Source organism: Antedon mediterranea, chromosome 2 (genome assembly GCF_964355755.1).
Source record: "Antedon mediterranea chromosome 2, ecAntMedi1.1, whole genome shotgun sequence".
NCBI lineage: Eukaryota > Metazoa > Echinodermata > Crinoidea > Comatulida > Antedonidae > Antedon > Antedon mediterranea.
Genome location: NC_092671.1, coordinates 24,734,446 through 24,761,095, shown reverse-complemented (window position 1 = coordinate 24,761,095; position 26,650 = coordinate 24,734,446). Strand labels below are relative to the sequence as shown.

The following is a 26,650-nucleotide window of genomic DNA, read 5'->3' as shown; positions in this document are numbered from 1 at the left end:
TGCTGTTGTCGTCTCGTGTTTTGGGTTATGATCGTCATGGGTCATTGCACATTGTTATTAAATTCGGATTCTATTAGGCCGACTGTCGTTTCCTAATTATCGTTACAAAAGTTAGTGTTCTACGACATCATTTCCAGTATCTTTAGACAGGACAGCACAGGAGGACTTGTTTGTTGTCATAATCAAAAATAAAAAAAGAAGTGATGTTGCAAAAATAATCGAAATTGAGTGAAAACGTCAGAAAAACTTATTTTATTTGCTCAGGTAGGTAAGGAAGGAGTATATAAATTGAATTTTTCATTTAAGGTCATTTTAAAAGCGACATTTTTAGTGTTTTTTTTTGTTTTTTGTGTAAACACAGTACGGATTCCCCACAACACTACTACTACTAGCTAGGCCTAGGGCTAGGCCCTATATACGATTTGAGGCCAGCAGCATTTTGTTTTGTTGTGAATGTCAATGTGAATGATGAACCAACAACAAAGTATAGAAGAATTGGAACATCAGGTTCGTGTGAAGCTAAACCAGTCTAAAATAAAGTTGTGGCTTGTCCCATACACTGTGAATGGTGAAAAGGGTGAACGTCCAAAGGTTTGTATTGTAGAAATTAACATTTTATCAATATATTATATTCGTTTTGGTCAGTTCATATATTAAAGAATAGAAGAAGGATATGCATCGATGGCGACATCAAACGATTTTCCAACGTGCTTGCCTATACTAAAGCACTGCTGCTAATCAAACAAACACGCTTATTAAACTCTGTGTCTCTAACCGCGGCTCTCTGTAGATCACTGCGAATCAACTGGTACATTTTTTAGAACAAAAAATAGCCATGTAGAAATCGTATGGGCAGTCTGAATGTTCTATTGACATGTCTGCGTCGATGCTTTAATTGACAACAACAATATACTGCTTACAATCAGACTACGACAAGTTTACTTTCATACGACTGGTAATTTTGAGTAGCAGTGGTAATAGTAATAAAATATGCAATTTTTATATTTGAATTATCATATTGGGTGTGTAGAAAGCGACGACCTCGAATTGGACGACCCCAACGACCCGGGCGACCTCGAATTGGACGACCTAGAATTGGACGACTCATAACACGAAACCGACGACCCCTAGCCTAGCCTAGCCTAGGCCTAAGTGTGGTATAACATCCCGAAGCCGAACATAGCCAAAGATCTTAACCATACCTTATCGCAAGCAAGCAATTGATTGAAAAAATACAGAAATATCGCCATTTGATACTGAATGTGTCGACACGAACAAACGAACAGATATGGAACGCCAAGAGTGCATCATTAAAACTGCATTCGACTCGATGATTAGCACACGAAATATCATAAACATGGCAAACCAGGTCAAAACGTCCCCCTTTTCAGCGGCGGGTAAGGTTTGGCCGTATACAATGCATGTGTGAAATGTAAAGCTTTCTTATGGCCCTCCCCATGCACATGTTCGCAACACGCTGCTTGGTAGGCCTATAGTGTTCGTTATAAGAAGACGAGATGTAATTATACGTCCATGGTTTAACCATGTATGTAATGTATAATATTTATTTCTTTTTAATTTATTTTTAATATGTCGAATGCAGTTTTAAAATGATGCACTCTTGGCGTTCCATATCTGTTCGTTTGTTCGTGTCGACACATTCAGTAGTATCAAATGGCGATATTTCTGTATTTTTTCAATCAATTGCTTGCGAGTATTATATAAGGTATGGTTGAAAGATCTTTGGCTATGTTCGGCTTCGGGATGTTACACCACATCTAGGCTAGGCAAAAGGGGTCGTCGGTTTCGTGTTATGGGTCGCCCAATTCGAGGTCGCCTGGGTCGTTGGGGTCGTCCAATTTGAGGTCGTCGCTTTCTACACATCCTTATCATATTGGCCTGCCATCGTCTGTCATTGAAAATTGCGTTAATCTATAGAATATTAAATTATACATTTGACCATGTATGTTGACCGTGTCCTGTGGCCTCACGTACAACAAACCTGTTTTTAATATACTGTATGACTAAGCAGTGGTTTCTTCATAAATCTCCTCAATTATCGATGTGATTATATTTAAATTGTAGTGCCTGATGATTGGCTAGTGATTATGTAACGCGAAATTTGGTCCGGGGCCAAAACTGGTCCGGTCGGATCGATTTTGGCGCTGAAACATCTGCTAAAACAGGTCCGGCTAGGCCAAAACTGGTCCGGCCTTCAAAATCGCTTATTTATCCTTAAAAAAGTCCAAATGGTAGAAGTAAACTATGCTTAGAGTAAATCGTAAAAAAAGAATTATCGAAACGGAGAGATTAAAAATGTGCAAGAATAAATCGGCGTTCGGTTCTTAGACATAATATAAAATTACTAGGGGGCGCTATTAGTTTTAAATGAACTGAACAGTAGAATATCCCAAAAGCCGATTAGAGTTTCTTTAATTAGTGTTTCGATAATTTCTTTTCGTTTGTACGGTAATATTTAGTATATTTACTTTAAGCATAGTTTACTTTAACAATTTGAACTGTTTGCAGGCTTCTTAACACATTTTAAAGAATAAATAAGCGATTTTTAAAGGCCGGACCAGTTTTGGCCTAGCCGGACCTGTTTTAGCGGCTGTTTCAACGCCAAAATCGATCTGACCGGACCAGTTTTGGCGCTTGATTACGACCAAAATCGATCCGACCGGACCGATTTTGGCGTGACAGTTACAGTACATTAGGTGTACATCCCCATTAGAATTTTTGGTCAAAATCCTTATTAATGACCTGAATCCTATTATACCCTGTGATTTTATTAGCTCTCTTGTAAATTTGATTGATTAGGACGACAAGGTGCATTCTTCAGTATGCAAGGGAATGGTCAGGCAAAAACTAGCAGAAGTCGGCGATGATCAAAAGGTTTAACGACCTGCCTATCAAAGTTAAACTTATATAAACACATGTCACAGTAGGAGGTTACCCGCAGTTTTGAAAAACTTTGGCTAAAAATTAACACATTCTCTAATGGGGCTGTACACGTAATGTATGTCATCCACATCACATCCAATCACAGGGCGTAATCGAATGAAAACTGCGATCCCTGATCAGGGGTTGGCTGGCTATGTATAGATAAGAGCGCGCGAAGGTGGTTAATTAAACTGTGTTTATTTTGTAACATTGTGGGCGATCCGCGCTCTGTCGGTTAGAGTCATGGTTCAAGCTTTGATCTCAAACTGATGCATATCCTTCTATTCCTTAATCCATGGTCAGTCTAATTACCGAAAATAACCAAAAACAACCATAAAGAACCGAAAACAAACTGAAAACAAAATAAAATAATCTAAATACCAAAAACAAATTTGTATAATTTTGTTTTAATGTTGTCCTCTACTGATGGGTGTTTCTAGAGGTAAGACCATGACAGAAAAGCCAAGGAAGACACTACGAAATGGTAGTGTGCACAAAATACAACTAAAAATCGTACAATCAATCAATAACACCGCATTTACTTACAGAATCCATACAAATATTTTGATGTTAGTCTTTCGAAATTTTTGATCCAGAAACTAACGCATGTACTCATCACACTAATTGTGAATACGTTAATCATGATCAATTTATTTATAGATTTTCAAAGATAATACAAAAATGATATTTTAAAGAATATTGATAATATTAGGGACTAAAAAAAAGCTCACGATAATTAAAGTATTTACAATAAAATCTATCCTTAATCACTTCGTTGTCTCTAGAGAGTATTCAGTTGCATGCATAAAGTTCACCTGTACAAGATCAAGGTCATCAGCCAATTGAAGTTGAACAAAATAAGGAAATACCACTTTTAGATTTTTTTGTAGTTAATAGAAGAAAATAGAAATCAGCTGTAACACAGTCACTTGTTTCAAATGCACGATCATCTGTAATGGATATAAATAACTTAGAGAAAAGAAACTTTTTATTATAACTCAAAAACCATTGTCTGACAGACAATTTAAGTATTTTTCGCTTTAAATTACATTTTTTCAGGTAAAATAACTATTATGTGACAATAAAATGACACATTCAAAAACAAATTTGAAATAAAAAATATTTTGACTCCCTAGTGACTCCCTAGACAGGGAAAAAAAATTATGGATATACAGTGGATAATTTTTGCTATAGCATGAAAATAAAAAGCTGAAGTTGAATAAAAATATCAGAAATGTAATATTCAAGTTATATTACCTATATTTAGTCATCTGATAACATTTTTTACCACACCGTTTATTTTTCATAGCTTTTTAAAATGCCTCTCTATTTACAAAATTTGTGTACAAAAGAATAGAGATTTTACTGTGTAATTTGAACTATCCCCCCACTGATAAGAAAGTGCTTATTTTCAACAAGCTTGTGTAACACAAATAAAATCCTAAAAATTATGACACATAGGGAAAACTATAGATCGATAATTATTGGAATGTATGATCACTAGAAATTGTTTGCCCGCACCTGGCCTTTAAAAGAAACACTCTAATGAATGGAACGAGTCAAATGGCTGAGCGGTAGGAGTTTCTAGAAAACTCAGATCTAGAAAACTCAGATCTCAGATATATCTGAGTTTTCTAGATCAAGAAATCTCAGATCTGAGTTTTCTAGATCTAGAATGGAACTAGAAAACTCAGATATTAATCAAATGATTGGTTGGTTGGTTATTTGGATCATTCCATTATTAATCAGAGGGTAGGTTTTTTTCTAAATATTAGTATTTTTAATACTGATAATACGTTTTCTTACTAATATTTGTGGTAACGGGAACTAGAGTGGGCGTTGAGGGCAGGTGGTTGAAACACGAGGTTGAGAAAGAGAGTAGACAATAAAGTGTTGATTCATAAGACTGTGTTTTCTTGCTCTTATTTAAATTGTGTGGATACTACAATTGGCGACGAGGATGAACTATAACATAGTGAGTAAACCACACCCATTTCTGGAATCTCCAGGCACGCCCGTTGTTCAGTGGAAAACATGGAAAATAATATTTCAAAATTACTTGTCGGCTGCTGACTTGGAGGGAGCGTCGGCGGGCCGCCGCAAAGCTATCCTGATAGCGTCGTTAGGTACTGAAGCTCAACGGATTTATTACACTGTTTTGAACAGTAGGGCTACTTCGGCTGCCATACCAGGTGCACAGCAGGCAGCAGATGATGATAATGATGAATTTACAAGAGCATTACAATTACTTGGTGACTATTTTGAACCTAAAATTAACGTGGTAGCGGAGAGGTACAAGTTTCGTAGCCGATCTCATGAACCAGGTGAGAACGTTCAAACGTTTGTTTTAGCTCTTAAACACTTAGCAAGTACGTGCCAGTTTGCTGGGTTGCATGACGACATGATCCGTGATCAGATTGTAGAAAAAACAAACTCTACAAGAGTACGTGAAAGATTATTAATGGAGAAAGACTTGACCTTGACCAAAGCTATTCAGATTGCAGAGAGGGTCGAAGCAGCTGAGAAGGAACGGAAAGCGATAGAGGGGATAGCGGTAAAGATTCCTGATGAACTCAATGCAGTACCAATGCCAGTGTGTGCACAAACACATGTGAACAAAAGGAGCTACCGTAACAATGGTCCTAATGGGGAAGGAAAAAGACGATGTTTTCGATGCGGGTCACAACGCCACCTGGCAAATTCTGATGAATGTCCAGCAAGGAGTCGAGTATGCCGTCAGTGTTCAAGAGTAGGCCACTTTCAGCGCATGTGTCGGGAAGTTGGTAATGCAAATGTTATGCAGTGTTTCGATGGAGAAGCTAATGGTGAGTGCATGAGGAAGACAAATGTTTCAGTGACTATTCGTGTGAATAATGTGAACCTACCTTTTGTTGTTGATACAGCGTCAGATGTATCCCTATTAAGTATGAAACTGTTTCAAAGACATTTTGTGCAGGAAGCACTGTACCCAAGTGGAGTTAATTTGTTAACTTATACTAGACAAACAATTAAAATTGTTGGGGAATTTAATGCATTGGTTAAGTACAAGTCAAAAATGGCTACAGCAAAGTTTTTAGTAGTAGACCAAGGGTGTTCTATTTTGGGAAAAGATTTAATTCAAAGGCTAGCGTTAACAATTGATGGGTCAACTATGTCATGTTTGACAATGAAAGTTGAGAACTGTGAGGGTGAGGATACCAATATGGGTTGGGTAAAAAATAAGTTTCCCCATCTATTTGGTTCTGATCTGGGACACATTAAAGGTTTTGAGCATACAGTTAAGGTTAATTCCCAAGTGCCACCTGTGCAGCAAGCACTGAGAAGACTGCCTCTGGCAGTTCGGGACAAAGTTACTAATGAGTTGAATAGGTTGGAGAAGGAAGGAGTTATTGAAAGGGTTAAGGGGGCAACCGATTGGGTGTCTCCATTAGTAGTTGTTTGGAAGAAAAATGGTGGAATACGACTTTGTGTGGATTTGAGAAAAGTAAATGAATCCATAGTAATTGAAAAACACCCTTTACCAAAAATTGATGAATTATTAGATACCATGTCAGGTGCTAAATTGTTTAGCAAATTAGATTTGAAGTCTGCATATCACCAGTTAAATTTACATGAAAATAGTAGGGACCTTACAACGTTTGTATCCCACAAGGGTTTGTACAGATTTAAAAAGGTGTGCTTTGGGTTGGCTTCTGCTCCTACCGCATTTCAAAAATTAATGTCAATAATACTGCAAGGAATTCCCAATATTGGGTACTTTATTGATGATATTTTTGTTTTTGGCAGGACTAAATCAGACCATGATACAGCTCTAAGGGCAGTACTCAATAGGCTTCAAGAGTATGGAATGCGCCTCAATGACAAGTGTGAGTTTGGAGTGACTAGCGTTAAAATTTTGGGCCATGTATTAGATTCAGAGGGGCTTCACCCAAACCCAGAATTAGTTAAAGCAATAAAATGCGCTCCGGTTCCAGAAAATAAAGAGCAGGTGAAATCCTTTCTGGGCTTAGCCGGATACTATTCCAAATTTATCAAGAATTATGCAACCCTTGTACAGCCACTAAGGGATATTCAATTAGGGGAGGAATTTGACTGGAGTGAAAGGGCCAGTGGGGCATTTGCATTGATTAAGCAGAGCATTGTGACATGTCCAGCCCTTGCCTTGTTTGACCCAGAAAGGGAAGTAATTGTGACGACAGATGGGTCGGGGTATGGAATAGGGGCGGTTCTCACCCAGCTAATCGAAGGGAAGGAAGTAACCATAGCTTTCACATCAAGAAAGTTAACATGTGCAGAAAGAAAATATTCCACAGGCGAACGTGAAGCCTTGGCATGTGTGTACTCAATTGAGAAATTTCATACGTACCTATGGGGTAGACATTTTATACTACGAACCGATCACAAAGCACTGACAACACTGTTAGCATCCAGTGGGAATGGCCACAGACCTATGCGTATAGCTAGATGGGGTGCAAGGCTGCTAAATTATAACTACACCGTTGAATACAAACCAGGCTCTGATAATGTTGTGGCAGATGGATTATCTCGTCTGCCATTGGAATATGAAGGGGGGTCCTCGGAACAGAACAATGACATTGCTGCGGTATGTTTAGTAGAGATAGAAGAAGAGTGTTGTATAACCCTAGGACAATTTAAGGCTGAGGTAGATAAAGATGAAACCCAACAGAAAGTGATTAAATACATAGAGTCTGGTTGGCCAGAAAGGAAAGATATGTTGGATAGCAACATACTGCCATATTATAAAGTACGGGAGGAATTAATAGTATTAGAAAATAGAGTTTACAGAGGTGATAGGGTGGTGGTACCAGACTCCCTAACAGTTCATTTAATTTACAAGGCACATGAGGCTCACCAAGGGATAATGAGAACTAAGAAAAGATTAAGGCAATTGTATTGGTGGCCAAGAATGGATACCCAGGTAGAAAATATAATTAAACATTGCATTGTGTGTATAGAACATGATAAAACGATAAAGATTTCAAAAGCTCCAATGACACCCATAGAATACCCATCAATGCCCTGGGAAAAGTTGGGACTAGATATAGTGGGTCCCTGCGACTTACTACCAAGCCAGTGCAGATTTGCCATTACTTTAATTGATTACCATTCTAAGTGGCCAGAGGTATGTTTTGTACCAAAAGTTACCACACAAGTCGTAATAGATTTTCTGTCGAGGGTATTTGCTCGGGAGGGCTACCCATTAGAATTGATAACTGATCATGGAGTTCAGTTTGTCAGTTACGAAATGAAACAATTTCTGAAACAAAGGGATATTAGGCATTTGCATTCTGCTATTTATCACCCACAGAGTAATGGGGCAGTAGAAAGATTTAACAAAGTGTTAAAACAAACAATACAAACTGCATCATTAGAAGGGAAAGAAGTTAAACAATATGTACAGTCATTTTTATTTGTATATAGAAACACTCCACACTCAACAACAGAGGTGGAACCAGCACTGCTGTTACATGGACGAAAATTAAGAAACCAGTTAGATATAAAAGGATTGACACCGCCATCAGATGTGGTGGTTGATAAAACTAAACTTAAAGAACTAGTAAGGGTTAAACAAGAGAAACAAAAGAAATATTTTGATAATCATAACAGTGTAAAATTACCTGTTGTACAGGAAGGAATGCATGTAAAGGTAAAGAAAACTGGATATGTACATAAGGGTAGTAGTTCATTTATGGGGCCATTTCGAGTAGTTAAGAAGGTGGGAAATGCGACTTTTGTGTTGAGTAATAGAAAAACATATAATATTGAAAGGCTGGCTATTGTAAGCCCTGATTGTAAGAAATGGGCGACGCCATTGAATAAGGTATTGATAGATGATTTTGAAAATGAACAACCAGAACATGTAAATGTAGATAGATTCATACAAAGAGATGTAGACCAAGTTCCGTATAGAACTAGGTCAGGTAGAGTAGTAAGGAATCCTAGTAGGTACGTTGAAGAATGTAATTTGTTACAAGGGGGAGATTGTGGTAACGGGAACTAGAGTGGGCGTTGAGGGCAGGTGGTTGAAACACGAGGTTGAGAAAGAGAGTAGACAATAAAGTGTTGATTCATAAGACTGTGTTTTCTTGCTCTTATTTAAATTGTGTGGATACTACAATATTGTAAGTTGCAGCGCCTACGATTTAAATCATAAAGAAAATACAGTACACATTACCTTTTAAAATTTAGCATTTAGGCCTAGCCAACCAATCATTTGATGATCTGAGTTTTCTAGTTCCATTCTAGATCTAGAAAACTCAGATCTGAGATTTGAGTTTTTATACAGCCCATTTACCGAACCTAAAGAGCGAACAATATTGGCTCAAGGCCGACTTGCTCCAGTCCAGTGCACACAGTACAGTGCCCAGTTCATCATTTGAGATGAGTTACCCTGCTTATCTGGTTCACAAAACAGCCCCTGTGTCAGGGGATTACCACCTATCTGATAGAACAGTGATTACCACCTATCTGATAGAACAGTGATTACTATCAATGGTAATCCTTGGCCATGTGTTTAAGACATAAAATAGAATAAAACTAGAAAGCCACTCCAAGAGTGCATACCTCCGCCTACTGTAAAATTCTCCTACATAAGATTTCTCCGGTTAAAAAAAAATATATATATATTTGTGTGTGTCTTAATGCTGTTTGTGATATAGGCTAATTTCATTACAAGCATGTGTATGCGAGTTTGGTGTAATGGTTATGTAACAAGCCTTTCAATTAACATTAGCTTCAGTTGACTAACAATAGAACAGCAACGCGAAAATCAAACGAGTGAATTTGAAAAGAAATAGGTTTTTTAAACTACTCGCATCAAAAAACGTGCACATTAAATCAAATTATGTTTTAAAATTACAAATCACAACTTATAACTCTTGCCTCTTGTTCAAAAATGAAGTTTTTTGGACAAGTAGTTCTCGAGAAAATGCAATTTCAGTTTACTTGTTACTTTAAGACTGCTCGCCGGCTTTTGAAAAATTCTGTCCTATCTTTTAACACTAGCAGGTCTAAAAAAGTATACTAAAAAGTGGTCCAGAATTGGGACTGTGGTCCCAAATGGTCCCAAAATTTAATGGAATGGTCCTTGACCACATATCTATCTGTCTATTCATTTTGGTAAAGATCTTGTAATTACTTTTTGAGTAATCCTGCTAACAAACAAACAAACAAACACACGCTACCGATTACATATACCTCCTTGGCGGAGGTAAATAAATAAAAAGTGTCTGATCTCATGTTAGCAGTTACTGTATGTGGGAATATGTACATGGGAAGTAACTATCAGCTCAATCGACTTCGCCAATGGTATGGCCAATGTGCATGTAACTTACCATTTTATAATTTAATTACTTCATTTCTGATCATTCCGGTAACCATAAATGATTTTGGCAGCATATTTATCGAGTACAAGAGTTCTACCAGCTTCAATGACCTTAAGCCCAATGGCAGGAGAAATAATCGGCTGATATTCCTTTTACCGATGATGAGAAATTTGCTGATAAAAAACATGCACAGAATAATCTTGTTGAAAGGAAAAACAATGCACTTAATGCACATTTGACCGTGCCGATAGTCTCATCCATGCATACAGGTTTTTCATACACTAAACAATTATATAAAATATGTGTCAAATTATTATACCATACCTAAGCCTACTTTTTGTAGATGAATAGGGTGATTTTAATTAATGTCCTTAATCCAGTAGCAATAACAAACAGTTTGTTTTCAATTCTTCTTAGAACCTGGTTGAACAATATTCGTCTGAGTTGAAAACTGACCCAGATACAATTGCCTCAATCATAGAAAAGCTTCGTAGACATGCCTTACATAAGCTAGATGCTAAGCAGCAGTTTCAGAAGCATGGTGTTGCCACACTCAAGATAAAAATTGCTGCTAACCTGCCTCAAGGATCAGTTGATGAACTGTCAGACTTGCAAACAAAACTAGACATAAGTGGTCTAGATTTGAAGAAACTGTAAGTTTAAACATTATTTCTGTACAATTCACTATAAATACAGAATTAACCCTGATTTTAACTAATCATCAGATACAGTGATTTTAAAAATCAAAAGTATTACACTCCAATGTTAATACAGTAGTCTGTACAACCCCTCCTTTGTGACATTCCTACTCAGAGGACATCCTTAAGGGGACACTTTCAAGAGGCAATATGTATAACAAATACGAACAACCCCCTATTTAGGGAACACCCCTATGAATAACATGGACACATTGGGACTCAAAGGTGTCCTCTTCGTAGTTCCTCTTTACTACTATATATACCATATTTTAGTCAATTTCTCATCAATCGTTTGTTTTTGATGTTCTGTATGATGAAAATAGTCTTCAAAGAGCGCTATATATCGAATTTGTAATGCAATGTAAAAAATAGTCTTCAGGAACATTTGCTGCAGCCTCAATGTTAATACTGTATGTAGGCATATTGTATTTTCTGTTTTTAATCCAACAACAGAAGGACTGTTTGATATTAATTCATAGTAAAAATAAGTGAAAAAAGGTACTGGTATTTTTGACTTGTCATGAACCCTACAAGGAGAAATTGTTATGTACTGTCCAGCCCAATGTATTTTGTATAAAGTGCAGGGATTGAAGCTTGAGAAGTCTAGGGATGGTTGGTTGTCCTGTTTTCCAGTGTTGAGTTGCGGCAAATCTAAACTAGATTACACAATTTTCCAGGAAAAGGGGTAATCAGGCTTTGCATTGATGTTGTTCAAATCACTGAAATGTTAATGATTGAAGGAAAATGGGTAGGAAGTCAATGATATTGATAGAAATTGTTAAAACAATTCAATGATTGCAATCTTGAAGTGGATACGATGATAAAAACTGACCAATCAAATAGTTCCAAAATTACGGCATTGTAGTTTATGAAAAAAATAGTTGCTTTTTCACAAATCTGCACCTTTCACAACTCCACACTTTTCCTGGCAGTGTAAAAGATGATACTGGCTTTTCAAACCTGAACTACTATGTAACCTTTAACTAACAATAATTGTAATAATAATGGATCTTTCAGTGAAGATTTTATTAGACAGAAAATATGTTATAAAGTCTATTTAACCTGAAATATGTTTCGATTTAATCTCAGAATTTCCGAAAAATGGAAATTGAAAGTAGAGGAACTAAAGGTTATCAGTGTCGGCCAGGTCATTGATGATGAAAGGTCACTAGCTGATCAACGAGTCAGTCATGGGTCACAGGTCATGGTGATCATTTTGACAGAAAATGAAGTTTCAGCCAATGCGGATGAAGCTAAGAAAATGAGACTGTCTCGTACAAAGGAAGTTGCAGAGGTGCTTGCGAACAGAAGCAAAGGTTTGAAATAGTTTATTTTATAGGCCTGTATTCACAAGGCATTAATAAATATGAACTAGATCTTTATTTATTTACTTCCCTCTTGTTATTTGGAGTTAGTTCTATACTATGGAGGGATATTGTACTACTACCATGTGAGAGGCATGGGGTTGAGACACCTGTCTGTGCCATATTGCCTGTATCAATATGTCACCTGTGCCTGCTACTTAAACATCTAGGAAAAGGAAATATGCATAAACAGTACATATGTATATCCAAGCATTTAATCATTCAAGCCCCACATCCCAATATAAACTCAACAATATATCTATGATGAGTAAGAACTCGTATCAATGAATTTCATAAACAAATACTTATTTGTTAACCATCAAATATACAATAAAAACAGTACAACATGTTAAATTAAAATTGAATTTGAAGTCATCAATGGAAAAATGTATTTTTATTATTTAACAGAAGATCATGACAAGTACCATCTTCAAATTGCTGATCAAACAGGCAAGCCAATTGACCTACCCAAGGAAGAGAGCCGTGCATTGTCAGTCGCGCTCACGTTAAATGAGAGAGGACGAGCATGTTTGAAACGTAAAGAATATGGAGAGGCATTGCTCGTGCTACTTGAAGCGGACAAAGAGTTCAAGTAAGATTTTTTCTTATTATATTTTGTTCCACCTAAAACAATAAATACCATAATGGACTCTATCATTGAGTGTGATGGGGATAACAATATAGGATTGGTTATCTAGCTATACAATAATAATTAAGTTGTAAACAAAGCACAGTTTAGTTACCTTTTGCTTTATGGTAAAGTATAGAAATCTGTATTATCACTATTACTATCACAATACTACTATGAAAACTGCTAAATATCCTTATATTAATTTAGACAGATATACAGTATATATCATGACAATTGTTTTTAGGCAGAAATAAATAGGCTGTAAATAAAAGTGTACATACCATTTCTTCACATAGCAATCATCCTTCTTGTAGTGCAGTTTTTTGGGCAGTTACACAGCTGACAAATTAATTCAGTTCTTTAAATTCAAAAGCTTTAATAGTATAGCCATGTATTGGTTGCTAAGTCAGTCTAATAAGTCTGCCAGACAATTTCAATTCGTAGCAGCTGGATATATTAATCTTCGATAATCCTTTAATCTTATGAATTAATTTGTTAGTCAAATTGATTTTCAAAGTCCACTGAACATTTGGTTAAATATACATTTCAATTTCTCTAACAATAGTCATACAGAATTTGGCAGTAGTTGAGCTGGCTTAAATTACAGAATTGTTAATATAGCGTGAACATAAAAATCTGAATAAAAACACCAAATATGTAAAATTAAAGTTTATATTTGTTAACCAACTTTTCCCGTAAGTAAGACTGAACAGGGCCCTGTTGTCTTTTTTTATTGTGTACACAATAATCCGGATGTAAATGTGTGAAAGAAAAAAATGTGATGTGCCCATATAGTCCAGTCCCTAAGGGGAGAAAAAGGGGTGGATGTTACCAGACTGGATACAAATTTTATAATTTAATATGGATATATTTGGCCACATCACATTTTTTTGTCACATCAACTTTGATAGGGTAAACAGAGCTTTAGAAATGTAATTTCTAATTGTTATAATACTATGAGATATACAATGATTCTTTGTATTCTTAAACATTTGTTCTACCATTTAAAAAACGCTAAATAAGATGATGCGGCTCCTATGAGGAAGGGAAGGTGAAACTAAATTTGTTTTTGCCTTACATCTTGGAAAATGTATATATGTACATACATAATAAACAAAACTGTTTTCTACAATCCCGTTTGGTCGTACAGAAAGATTTAGATCTTCACCAGTCCCTTTTTTAGTCCGACTCATTAATGATGAATATTGAATAGACTGGCACTATTTTAACTTACAGGTGGACCAATTTTAATGTGTTAATCTTTTAAAACTAGTTTTACCTTTTATACATACTGTATTTATATATTTTTATCAAATTTTGTAAAATACTACTTTTCAGCCTTTTGGCTGCCGTTGTATTTTGATGTCTTTTTATGAATAAATATACCTAAATATAAATATATATATTTTAATAAATCTAAACTGCAATTCTTATCAAATGAAGTGATTTTAAATAAGTTAGAAATCACTGATGTAAACTGTACTCTTTGCTTTGCAGTCATTGTAGATCTGAGATATTATCAGCTGTTGATAACTACGCTGTCCTCTGCCTTGATATCACTTGGTGTTACTTCTGTTTGCAGAATATTGATTCCCTTCCTGATGCAGGTTTGTTTGATTCCTTTCAATTTTTGTTTAAATTGTTTTCTCTAAAAAAAACCTCCCATGCTCAGGGATCACAATCCATAACAAAAACAGAAAAGTAAAAGAAAATGTTACATTACAATACACAGATTTCTTTATCTGCATTATACAGTATTACAAGAGATATTCTAAAACTCAATTTCATTCACAATTTGAACATTGTATTTCTTCCTTGGTGATTTTATTCTTTACAGTTGTTAGTATTGGAATTTGTTTCTAACATTATTTTTTAGTTGTAACATGCATGCTGTAGTGTATGGTTTATGTAAATATGAGAATGAATGAATCATACTGTATGACTACTACCCTAACAAGAATCAATCATTATATTCCCTATGGTGAAATTTGTTGGTTATTACCGACCAGTATGTTGTCATCCAATACAAATCCAATGATATCAATGAGTTTAGAATGCAGGTCTTCAGATTCATAAGCTAATTCACTAACTATTCAGCCAAAGAGAACTGGTTTGTGAAAAATGACCTATTACGTCTGTGTTTACATCGCGCCCTCTATATTTTATTTTTCGTTAGAAACCACAAGTAAAATAAAATGGCAGAGTTAAGTAGATGAGTTTATTAAGCTGTCTTAAAAGTTACCTGATGACTAGAGATAGGTAAACGATTCCAAAGAAAGACAGGCCCAAGAAAAACCTCAACATCCAAATTAAGACCCGGATGAGTATTTATAAATATAAATTATAACAATTTGATTGTGTCACATGTCGTACCTTATTTGGATCCATCATCATGAATGTTGTACATGACATGAACACCAATTGCAACATGTGATGGAAACATTTACATTAATGAATATCTTGTCATAGAATCCAGATTGAAGAAGTGTGAAGAATGTTTTAAGAAGAGTTACGGTGCAGACATGGAGAGATTAAAAGCATTAAAGGGAGATAGTTCTCGTGAGCTAGCCCTGTTTGTTAGGTTGTATCTACTGCAAGGAATCATCGCTTTCTACCAACACAATAAACAGCTCAGTATTCAATTGCTTCACAAGGTAATGACCCATTTACACTATGGCGATAACGATCGACAATAAATAGATAAAGATACATTTTTCTTGGATAAAATAAAAGAAATTAGAACAGTTTTCTAATGTATGCTGTATTTGATAAAAATAATATTTTTTTAAATACAATCAAATGACGTCATGATCAATAACAACAATAAAATTGTTGTATTGTAACGATATTACTCTTACTAATCATGACGTCATTTGATTGGAAGTGTGGAAATATTATTTTCATCAAAGGCAGCATAGAAGATAATCCTATAGTTCTAGGATGAAAACTTTTTAAAATTCTTTTGTTTTAGGTATGAAAAATGCATATTTATCGTGTTATCGTCGATCGTTATCACCCTAGTGTAAATGGGCCTTAAGCCTACATAGATATAATGATTTGTATTTTGTATTAATGCTTTTTAGGATTACTTTTTTCAAAACTTTGTGTCAAGTGTCAAAAAGTTAACTTAATGTCTTATTTGATGACTTGCTTCTCCCTTACATAAAGATTGAAGTGTATATTGTTAATTATATATACGGTACTTATGTACACCTGGGCCATACCGGCCCAGTAGAATAGCATATACCGGCCCAGTAGAATAGCATATACCGGCCCAGTAGAATAGCATCTACCGGCCCAGTAGAATAGCATCTACCGGCCCAGTAGAATAGCATCTACATCACTGGCATGTCAACATGAATGTCCACTTCAATTGAAATGTTTTGCTATCATCCATGTGGATGTGAATGTAGTGCATGTTGACTCAAATTGAATGAAATTATTTTTTAGGCCAGAGGAATTTTGAAGACATTGGAAGTAGATGATGAGAAACTAAGCCACCTAATTGGCATGGGTTTTACTACCTCAGAGGCTAGACTTGGATTGCGAGCAGCAAATGGAAGCTTGTCCTTGGCTGTTAACAAAATCACTGACAGAAAGGAACGAAGAAAAGAGATTGCTGCAAAAGAAAGAGAAGAAGATAAGAAAAGGGAATTGCAAAGGCAGATTGGGAAAGCTGCTAATGGACAATGGTAAAGCAACTTGCTGTTCAATGACTTACCAGTGGTGGACCCAGAGGCTGCACATCCTCTCTCCCTCCCAAACATATAATAAACAAACCTAATAATATTTTATCCTACCATACTCAAACTTCAACTGTACACAATTTACTTAATTCTATTTTTAGTGCTTGCTATATACATACTTTATTTGTATTTAATCTACAAAAAAAAAACATTGACACTGCATAAAACATACAGTATATTGAATACATTAGAACCCTTAATGAGGGAAAAAGAGTCACCTTAATACTAAGGCATGTCTCCAGAACAGGTTTTGCCATTGCGTTAAACATTTACAATACTGTATGTCTCCTGGTTTGTTCAGGAAATCGGAATGGAAGGGTTTTTTCCTGTAAAAATGATAAATATTACTGAATTAAATTATTTTTTTAGGCCAGAGGAATTTTAATGACATTATAAGTAAATAATATTACTAAAAGAAATTTTAAACTATGCAAAAATGTATATATAGCACACAATAAAAAAGAAACAATAAGATTAAAATGTTTTGTTGATGTTGAATATTTTTATTTCATTTTCAGGGTGAATATTGATGTGTATAACACACTCCTATCCATGGGCTTCCCTACAAATGCAGCAGCCTCAGCACTTAAACAATGTAACAGTGATATCAACCTTGCTCTACAGACATTACAAGAGAATCCTCAACTACTTAACATGCCAGAACCAGGCGAGTGGCAAGGAGAAATCACAGATCAAATGTTGTCACAGGTACTGTATTTATGAATTTCAAAGTACTGGGAATTTAAAAAGAACAGCTACAGTAGGCCTATAAGTCATTCTGTAGCTGAATTAAAACTGCAAACTATCTATATGGTATTTTACGGTAACTGCAGCCTCTCTATGGCAAATTCCACAATAACACAATGATTTCTAAAAGACGTCTATATTCAACACCGCCCACAATATATTGAGACCATGAGTGAAGGTGAGGATCACTGTGTCACAAGCGGTAACGTAGTGGCTACTGTATATGAGGGGGAAAAATCAATAAATTATGACCATGGTAGTACACTGGCTTAAATATTGTAAATTTGCTTGTATTTTGAGCTGTTATTACAAAAAAACGACACATTTAATAAAAATTAAGTTACCTTTGTAATCTGGAAAAAAAATGTGAAAACCGAGAATTCTACAATAAGGGAATCACTCAGCCAAAACAGGAGTGTATGCCACCTCTATATCTGGTATATTCCACAACCACTACCTCTCTTCACAAACACTACAACCTCTCTATCACACACATACAGTATATAAAGTGTATTTATTAAATCTTATTTGTTAAAACTATATCTTTATAGTTCTGTGAATTGGGCTTCTTGAAGGAAGTTGCCAGACAAGCACTAATCAGTTATCATGGCAATGTTGAGAAAGCTATTGAAGTACTTGTACAGAATGGTGGTCTACTGCCATCAAGCTGTCACAGGGCTTCAACTTCTAAAAGATCAAGTACTGGTAAGTTGGGCTATATTGTAATGTCATACAATTAATTGGTTCCATTTCATTGATGTATATACCGTATATTTGTATTAGACTGGATAAACTGTAGGTCAAATTGTGTTTGTGTACAATTAACATAGGGACATTTTTGTGTCCACTATGTCGACTGATATGATATATTTGCGTGGCCTACACCCATTTACTTCCATACTGGCCCAGTGAAATAGCACCACAAGCCTTAGAATCAAATATACTAATTGTGTTACATTGTGTAAAATGTAAAATATATTATTGACTATTCTCGGTCAATTGTCGACTATATTTTGGTGAAGTCTGGTTTTAGGAATGTGTTTCATTTTTTTTTAAACATCTGCACCATTTATATTTGAATCAATTAAGCTATATTGAATATATATTAACTATTTGTTGAAAAACAATCAATCAACAATTCCCACTGGAAGTTTAAGCTTTAAAATGAGGGGTCCAGGCAACATATTAAGTAAGGTAAGGTAAATAACATGTAAAAGACAGTATGATAATGAAAAAAAGGCATTTAACTTAACGAATGCAGTTATAATTTAACTTAAAGTTAATGTAGATTAGAATATGGAAAAACTATATATTTCTGTACCCTATTTTGTATTACTATTCATTTTTCTTTCTATTGATTCAGGTGCTGACAGTTTAACAAAAGAGCAAAATGAGGCAATCAAAGACCTAGTACCTGATATACCAGAGCATGAAGAAGATTACCTGGATCTTACACTCCACGAAGAAGCCGAGTACATTCAGGAATATCTCACAAAATTAACAGTCATGTCATGATTGACAAATTGAAACACCCACATCCATTATAGACCTCACACTTCATACACTCTATGAAGAAGCAAAGGTCATACTACTGTACTAATATAATTTCATCTCATGATTGACAAATTGATACACCCACATCCAGATATATATATATATATATATATATATATAGACCTCACACTCCATACACTCTATGAAGAAGCAAAGGTCATACTACTGTACTAATATAATGTCATCTCGTGATTGACAAATTGATACACCCACATCCAGATATGATGTCAGTTTATTCATCTGGACATCACACTCTTTGAAGAAACAGAGTGGAGCTCCTCATGATGCATATGGAGTATGTATCTAACAAGTTTGTTTTAAAAGACAATAAAGAAATTAATTTTAATACATATTTAGCAAAGTGTTCATGAAATTATATAAAGTTTGAGGTTCACCACTACAGTTCTCTCTGAGGATAGGTCTTTTCAGAAATGCATACATGTTGTACTGCAAACTGTACAGTATGTTATTATACAAACCTTCAAACAATATAATGTTTTTCTTTCCATTTGTTTGGTTGACTTTGTATCATGTGACATTGTTTTATCCCTTTTCTCATCTTCATTGAGATCCAGTGGCCTTATCCAACAATCACACTTAAATGAAATATTTCCCTTCAATATTGAGTATTTAACTGTTTTAACTCAATAAATATTGAAGTATTTCTCTTAAATTATATTTACTTATGCCCCTTTCACACCAAACTCCGGTGATCACCGGAGTTTCGCTTTTGGTGTGAAAGGGGTATTAGATATGAGATTGTTAACTTAGCATAAGTGTGAATGGTGAATACAGCCACTTTCAGTAATGCCCACGGCATTGTCACTTGTATTACAGTATTATTGTTGTTACACTCAAACACTATCTTTCAAAATACATAGAAAACAGTGTATATAGTATAAACCAAAGTGTATAGCAGCAGATAGTATAGCCAAATTGTTATCCATGTGTCATATGTCACATAATTTCAAAATACGATTCTATATGTTCTTTCATAGGATTTGAATGTGTAAGCATTGCTGTTTTAAGCGCTGCCTACATTATCAAACTTGGTGACCAAAAAATGTGACGTGCCCATATATGGACATGATGGTGTCATATCATTACCATATTTGGGCATATCACTACCATATTTGGGCACATCACACTATTTTTGTCAAACTAGGTTGATAGTGTAGACAGGGCTTTATAGAATAGTTACATAAATGCATGGTGTTTGGCATCCTGTATAGTGGTTTCAAACTGAACATTCAGAAGTACAGTAGTTGTTAATTGGTTCTTTTTCAGTAATTTTGCCTTTTGGATTTATAGACATCCCTAGACATTGAATAAACTTTATTGTCACATAATACTGTAAATATAAAATGTATACAGTATTTTGATATAATTTTTTCTGTATTTTATCACTTCTTGATATTAATTGTGTATATAGTTTTCATATATAGGGGTAACTTATTTGATTATACATGTTACTATACTACACACAAAACAATAAAAGCTTCTCTCGAATAAAGGCCCCCTACAAAGCCTACCAAAAAATAAATATGGTATATACATAAAAGAAAAACAAATAAAATATATTTTAACTTAAAAATTACACAAATATGTCCAGTGTTTATTATAGGAAGTTTAAAATTTAATTATACATCATAATATTATGTGTATATCTTTGTATTATATTATTTTATTCTTGGCATTGTCATGTTTTGTCAAAAATGCAATAATAATTGTTGTTTTATTTATTTCTTCTTGCAGAATGCAAAGATAGAATAAACAGATTTTATGGAGTAAAGAACATTATAAAGTATATATTGTTTCAATGTTTTGTAATAAAAACTCTAGTACAGGTATCAACAAGATAATGATAAACTCTAGTACAGGTATCAACAAGATAATGATAAACTCTAGTACAGGTATCAACAAGATAATGATAAACTCCAGTACAGGTATCAACAAGATAATGATAAACTCCAGTACAGGTATCAACAAGATAATGATAAACTCTAGTACAGGTATCAACAAGATAATGATAAACTCTAGTACAGGTGTCAACAAGATAATGATAAACTCCAGTACAGGTATCAACAAGATAATGATAAACTCTAGTACAGGTGTCAACAAGATAATGATAAAACTCTAGTACAGGTGTCAACAAGATAATGATAAACTCTAGTACAGGTATCAACAAGATAATGATAAACTCTAGTACAGGTATCAACAAGATAATGATAAACTCCAGTACAGGTATCAACAAGATAATGATAAACTCTAGTACAGGTGTCAACAAGATAATGATAAAACTCTAGTACAGGTATCAACAAGATAATGATAAACTCTAGTACAGGTATCAACAAGATAATGATAAAACTCTAGTACAGGTATCAACAAGATAATGATAAACTCTAGTACAGGTGTCAACAAGATAATGATAAACTCTAGTACAGGTATCAACAAGATAATGATAAACTCTAGTACAGGTGTCAACAAGATAATGATAAAACTCTAGTACAGGTGTCAACAAGATAATGATAAACTCTAGTACAGGTATCAACAAGATAATGATAAACTCTAGTACAGGTATCAACAAGATAATGATAAACTCTAGTACAGGTGTCAACAAGATAATGATAAAACTAAAGCTCGCGTACCATCTAGGTCGTACCCACAGATGGTTCTCGAATACACAGTAATTTCAGCGTAACAAAACTGGCGATTTCAAGTGTACGTACCGCAGGACTATAATACATTGTCGTTTACAGAAACGAATAAATAGACACGATGATTTATGTAGTCAACTAAAATTAGCACCCTGGGAATTACTTCCGAAGGAGAAACTTATCACAAAATGAGTCCAAATGTTTGATTTGGACTCATTTAAAGAAACCCAATTTGTGTTTTGTATGTAACATTAGGGTTGAGGGATGGGAAAGCGGATAGGTATACAAAGAAGAACAATTTTTAAATATATTCTTTATCCACTCGGTAACGAAATATTTCTTTCATGTTTTATAGGCCTATAAATAATATAGGCCTACATCTAAATACAGTAAAACATTTGCGATTTAATACTTTGTTAAAACTGTCACTGTCATAATCGATTGAAATATTAAAGTACACGATATACACCACTACGACGTTTATATTTTTGGTAATTATTAATTAATACAAACGTTGAGAAGGAACTGTCAGTATAAAGTTTATTTGTATATAATAATGTGTTTATATATCTAACAGTAGAGCCTATCCACAATCTCAGTAATAAAATTTATTTGTATATATTTTTATATTACATTTAGGCTAACAGTACGAACATTCACAGTTAGAAATGTTCGATTCAAATGTTGACGAACAATAGTTAATAATAGGTATTTACAGTATTGTCGAAGTATTGCAAGTTTATTCTCAAAGGGCCCATATATTTACCTACCGTATGTGTTAAACCAAGGGCTCATAAATTTACCTACTTGTGTTAAACTCTGGCAGACTGAGAGATTGGGATGTTCCATTCATCGCAAATCAATACATTTGTAGAATCGTATATTAAATCTATCAAAATAGTATTTTTTAAAGAAAATCGGCCTGTCTTCAACATTATGATGCTGTACTCTAGCTGTTCAACGGGTTTTCAGCTATTAAAAACAATTATCGTAGGAGGAGATAGGAAAATGCGAAGCCTCCTCGCATTTTTGTGGCGGGTATTTTTCAAGATAGACATCCATTAGACAGTGTATACCATGATCGGAAAACACCCCTCTTTGGGGCAAATCGTTGAACCTAAATTCGTTTTAATCGTCAATAACTAATTATCTAACTTAATTTAATTAGTAAATAGGGTTAAATCAGGTGGTTAAAATCAGTACCGAAAGTACGAACCAACTTTATATACCATCGAGTAAAAATTCTAAAAGTAAGGCGCGATTTACCGAATTTTGGCCTTACGTAAATTTATATACAGAAGCATGAAAGCCACAAAAGGCGTTATTAGGTGATCATTTAGAATAAAATGATCACCTATTGTTATTGTACAAAATCTTTATTATTAGGTGATCATTTAGAATAAAATGATCACCTATTGTTATTGTACAAAATCTTTATTATTATTGGTTATCCGCACTTGGCGGATAACCCCTTGTTATTGTCAGGATCTTTTTTTTTTTTTTTTTTTTTTTTCTTTCTTATTAGTTATCCGCTTAGTAGCGGATAACTCCTTGTAATCGTCCTGGATCTTTTTTTTTTTTTTCTTTATATTATTCTTCTTTCTTTCTCCTCCATTTTTGTGTCTCGCGTATCTCAAAAACTTGTACACATAACATTTCATAACTTTGTCATCATATGGACATTTACGTGAAGTTGTGCACCTCCTATTTTTGAATGACGTCAGAGTTGCGCAACGTGACTTACGCGCGATTTTATGAATTTCATTGATTGATCATAGGATAAAAAATAAAAGTCATTTTGTATTGACACTTGGTGAAAATTTAAGTCATATCAAGGGCAAACTTTCTATGGATTAAAAATGGCATGTTTTACAAGAAGTTACGTGCACACGCGCATTTCTCCTCCATTTTTGTGTCTCGCGTATCTCAAAAACGTGTAAATATAACATTTCATAACTTTGTCAACATATGGGCATTCACGTGAAGTTGTGCACCTCCTATTGTGAATGACCTCAGAAATGCGCAACGTGACTTACGCGCGATTTGATGAATTTCGCGTATTTAACATAGATTGAAAACCATATAACAATTTAAATTGAAACTTAGCAAAAGTTTAATTTATATCTTGCGCTAACTTTTTGTGCACTAAAAAATGGCATGTTTTACACGAAGTTACGCGCGCACGCGCATTTAAAATTTAAAATGCGCAAAATTAATTTCTAATCAACTTTCTACGCTGATCATAACATTTTGAGCATGTCAAAAATTTCCACGCGCGCGAACAATCTTACGCGCGTGGTCCGCACGTAGCGCTAAAAACATCTTTTTTGCGTTTTTTCAGCCTTTTATAGTAATTTTATCAACTTTTAAAATAATTTAGACTTAAAATTACGTCATACGAGCACGTCGAATTGTACACTTTGTGCGTGTTTTTAATGAAAAAATTCAAAAATTCGTCAAAATTATGCCTTTTTTTAAACAATCATAGATTCTAAACTACGAGGTACACTTTTTTTTACTTACATATTCTGGAAGGTGATGAGTTGTAGATATCGGATCATTAATCAATATGGTTAACCGGACATTGTGACGTCATCGTATGGCCACACGAATGTAAAATATATGATTTTTGTCTCTTTCGTTATTGCTCCTCACATTAAATGGAGCGCATCACCTTTATCTGTATTTCTTTTTCTCCGAGATTTTAAAATTGTCTAGGTCAATCAACTATCTTTTGCATGTGTTAAAAATATTTAATTTTTATGACATCATCATGCCTAAAAATTTAAATTAGGTGTATACAGATTATACTGTGTACTTTATAATGTATATACTATATGACACAAAATAGACAGAATTTAGCACTAACAACATATCATATTCTTCAGTTCAGGTCATAATGCCAAAATCTTTTTCTGTGTGCAACATTCCAACGTATGACGTGCACGTGGCGTTTGTCGAGCGGATAACTAACTCGTCAAAGTGACGAGTTTCATGTCTAGTTCTTCTTTCTTTCCCAGAATTTTGTTGCGCGTGTATCTCTAAATCTTCTCAACATAACATTTTGTAACTTTATCAGAAGATTGATCTCTATCTGAATATGTCGTAATAAGGTTTTCGGTACCGTCCGAGTTGCGCAGCGTAAGTTACGCGCGATTTTATGAATTTTGCGTATTTAATTTAGATCGAAAACTATTAAACCATTTAAATTGGAACTTGGCAAAAGTTTAATTTATATCATGCGCTAACTTTCTATGGAGAGAAAATGGCATGTTTTACAGAAAATTACGCGCGCACGCGCGTTTAAAATTTCAAAATGCGAAAAATCAATTTTTAATCAACTTTCTACGCGTTTCATGACATTTTGAGCATTTCAAAAATTCCCACGCGTGCGCACTTTTCTTACGCGCGCGTGCGCACGTAGCGCAAAAACATCTATTTTTTCCTTGATTTTTGTTTTTCCAGCCTTTTCTAGTAAATTTACCAGTTTTCAATCAATTTCGACTTAAAATCACGTCATACGAGCACGTAGAATTGAACAATTTGCGCGCGTTTTTGATGAAAAAGTTCAAAAATGTGTGAAAATTATGCCTTTTTTAAAAAAGTCATAGATTCTAAAGTCCGTGGTGAAAATTTTGAAAATTTCAGATTCTGGAAGTAGATGAGTGGTAGATATCATATCATGCATCGATATGGCTAACCGGACATTGTGACGTCAACGTATGGCCACTCGAATATAAAATATAGGATTTTTGTCTCTTTCTCATAGTTCATCACATTTAATAGAGCGCATCTCCACTTATCCGTATTCCATTTCCCCCATTTTGTTATATTGTCTAGGCCAATCAATTATCTTTCGCATAATCTACAATTTTTTAAATTGTGATGACGTCATCATGTCCAAAAGCGTCAATAACTTGGGTCCCTTATTTTCACCTATTCTGCACTGTATGTTGTACGTATACAGAATATAGTGTATACCGTATATACTTTGACGTGACACAAAATAGAGAGCGCACTAACATTTTTTCAATGGCATAATCGTTTTTCTGCGCGCAATATTCTAACGTATGACGTGCACGTGGCTTTTGCGCTGCGGATAACCTAACTCGTCCGAAGTGACGAGTTCAAATCTAGTTATTCTTCTTTCTGTACACTTTTTGTTCGTCAAATATCTCAAAAAGTTGAATAACAATGATCATAAAAATTTCACAATGTCTTACAAATACTTTAACTTAGCCATAATAAGCTTTTCAGCGTGATCACTCAACCTTGACGTCACGTATACGCAATTTTGTGAAATCACATTATCAATTATATGTCCATAATTGATTGTCACATATTTATGAAATTCACTACACGTAAATTTCAGGTCAAGGTAAAAAATATTAGCAAATAAAAACTGGCGCGTCTCAAGGTCATGCGCGTAAAATCGCGCGTAAAGATTTTAAAAAGCTCAAAATTAAGTTTTGATCAATTTAGAGCATGAATTAGGCCATTTGCGTGTTTCAAAAAATTACTGCGCAAAAAAACGTTTATGCGCACGCAATTCGTAAAAAGCGTAAAAAATAAAATTTGATGTAAAAATCACATTCTACTCACAATCCTTAGTACATTCTCCGATTTTGAGTCCATTCTGACTTAAAATAACGCTGTACGAGCACGTTAAACATGACAAAATGCGCACATTAATTGCACAAAAGTGCAAAAAATGGTAAAAATTAAGGCCTTTTTAAAATGAATATAACTCTTCAGAATGGCAGGTGACCCCCAATTTTTTTAACTTAATATGGAAGCCAATAAGTTGTAGATATAAATGTATATAAACATTAGACGTACAAAATGGTATTACGTCATCAAATGGCCACTTGAATTTAAAAATTAGGATTTTTTTCCGTTTTGTGTAGGTTATCACATTCAATAGAGCGCATCTCTGCTATTTGAGCCCAATTTTCGCACAAATT

The 26,650-nt window shown here is 34.6% G+C and overlaps 1 protein-coding gene across 1 annotated transcript; it reads left to right on the top strand.

Moving 5' to 3' along the window:
- Window positions 1-57: 57 nt before the first annotated feature.
- On the top strand, window positions 58-20,834 carry LOC140040764 (NEDD8 ultimate buster 1-like). Its single transcript, XM_072086929.1, has 11 exons — window positions 58-264; window positions 362-591; window positions 10,707-10,942; window positions 12,077-12,303; window positions 12,760-12,943; window positions 14,480-14,589; window positions 15,452-15,636; window positions 16,433-16,674; window positions 17,247-17,436; window positions 18,027-18,180; window positions 18,839-20,834. The coding sequence occupies exons 2-11, from the start codon at window positions 466-468 to the stop codon at window positions 18,988-18,990; spliced, it is 1,806 nt and encodes a 601-aa protein (XP_071943030.1). The 5' UTR covers window positions 58-264; window positions 362-465; the 3' UTR covers window positions 18,991-20,834.
- The last annotated feature ends 5,816 nt before the right edge of the window (window positions 20,835-26,650 follow it).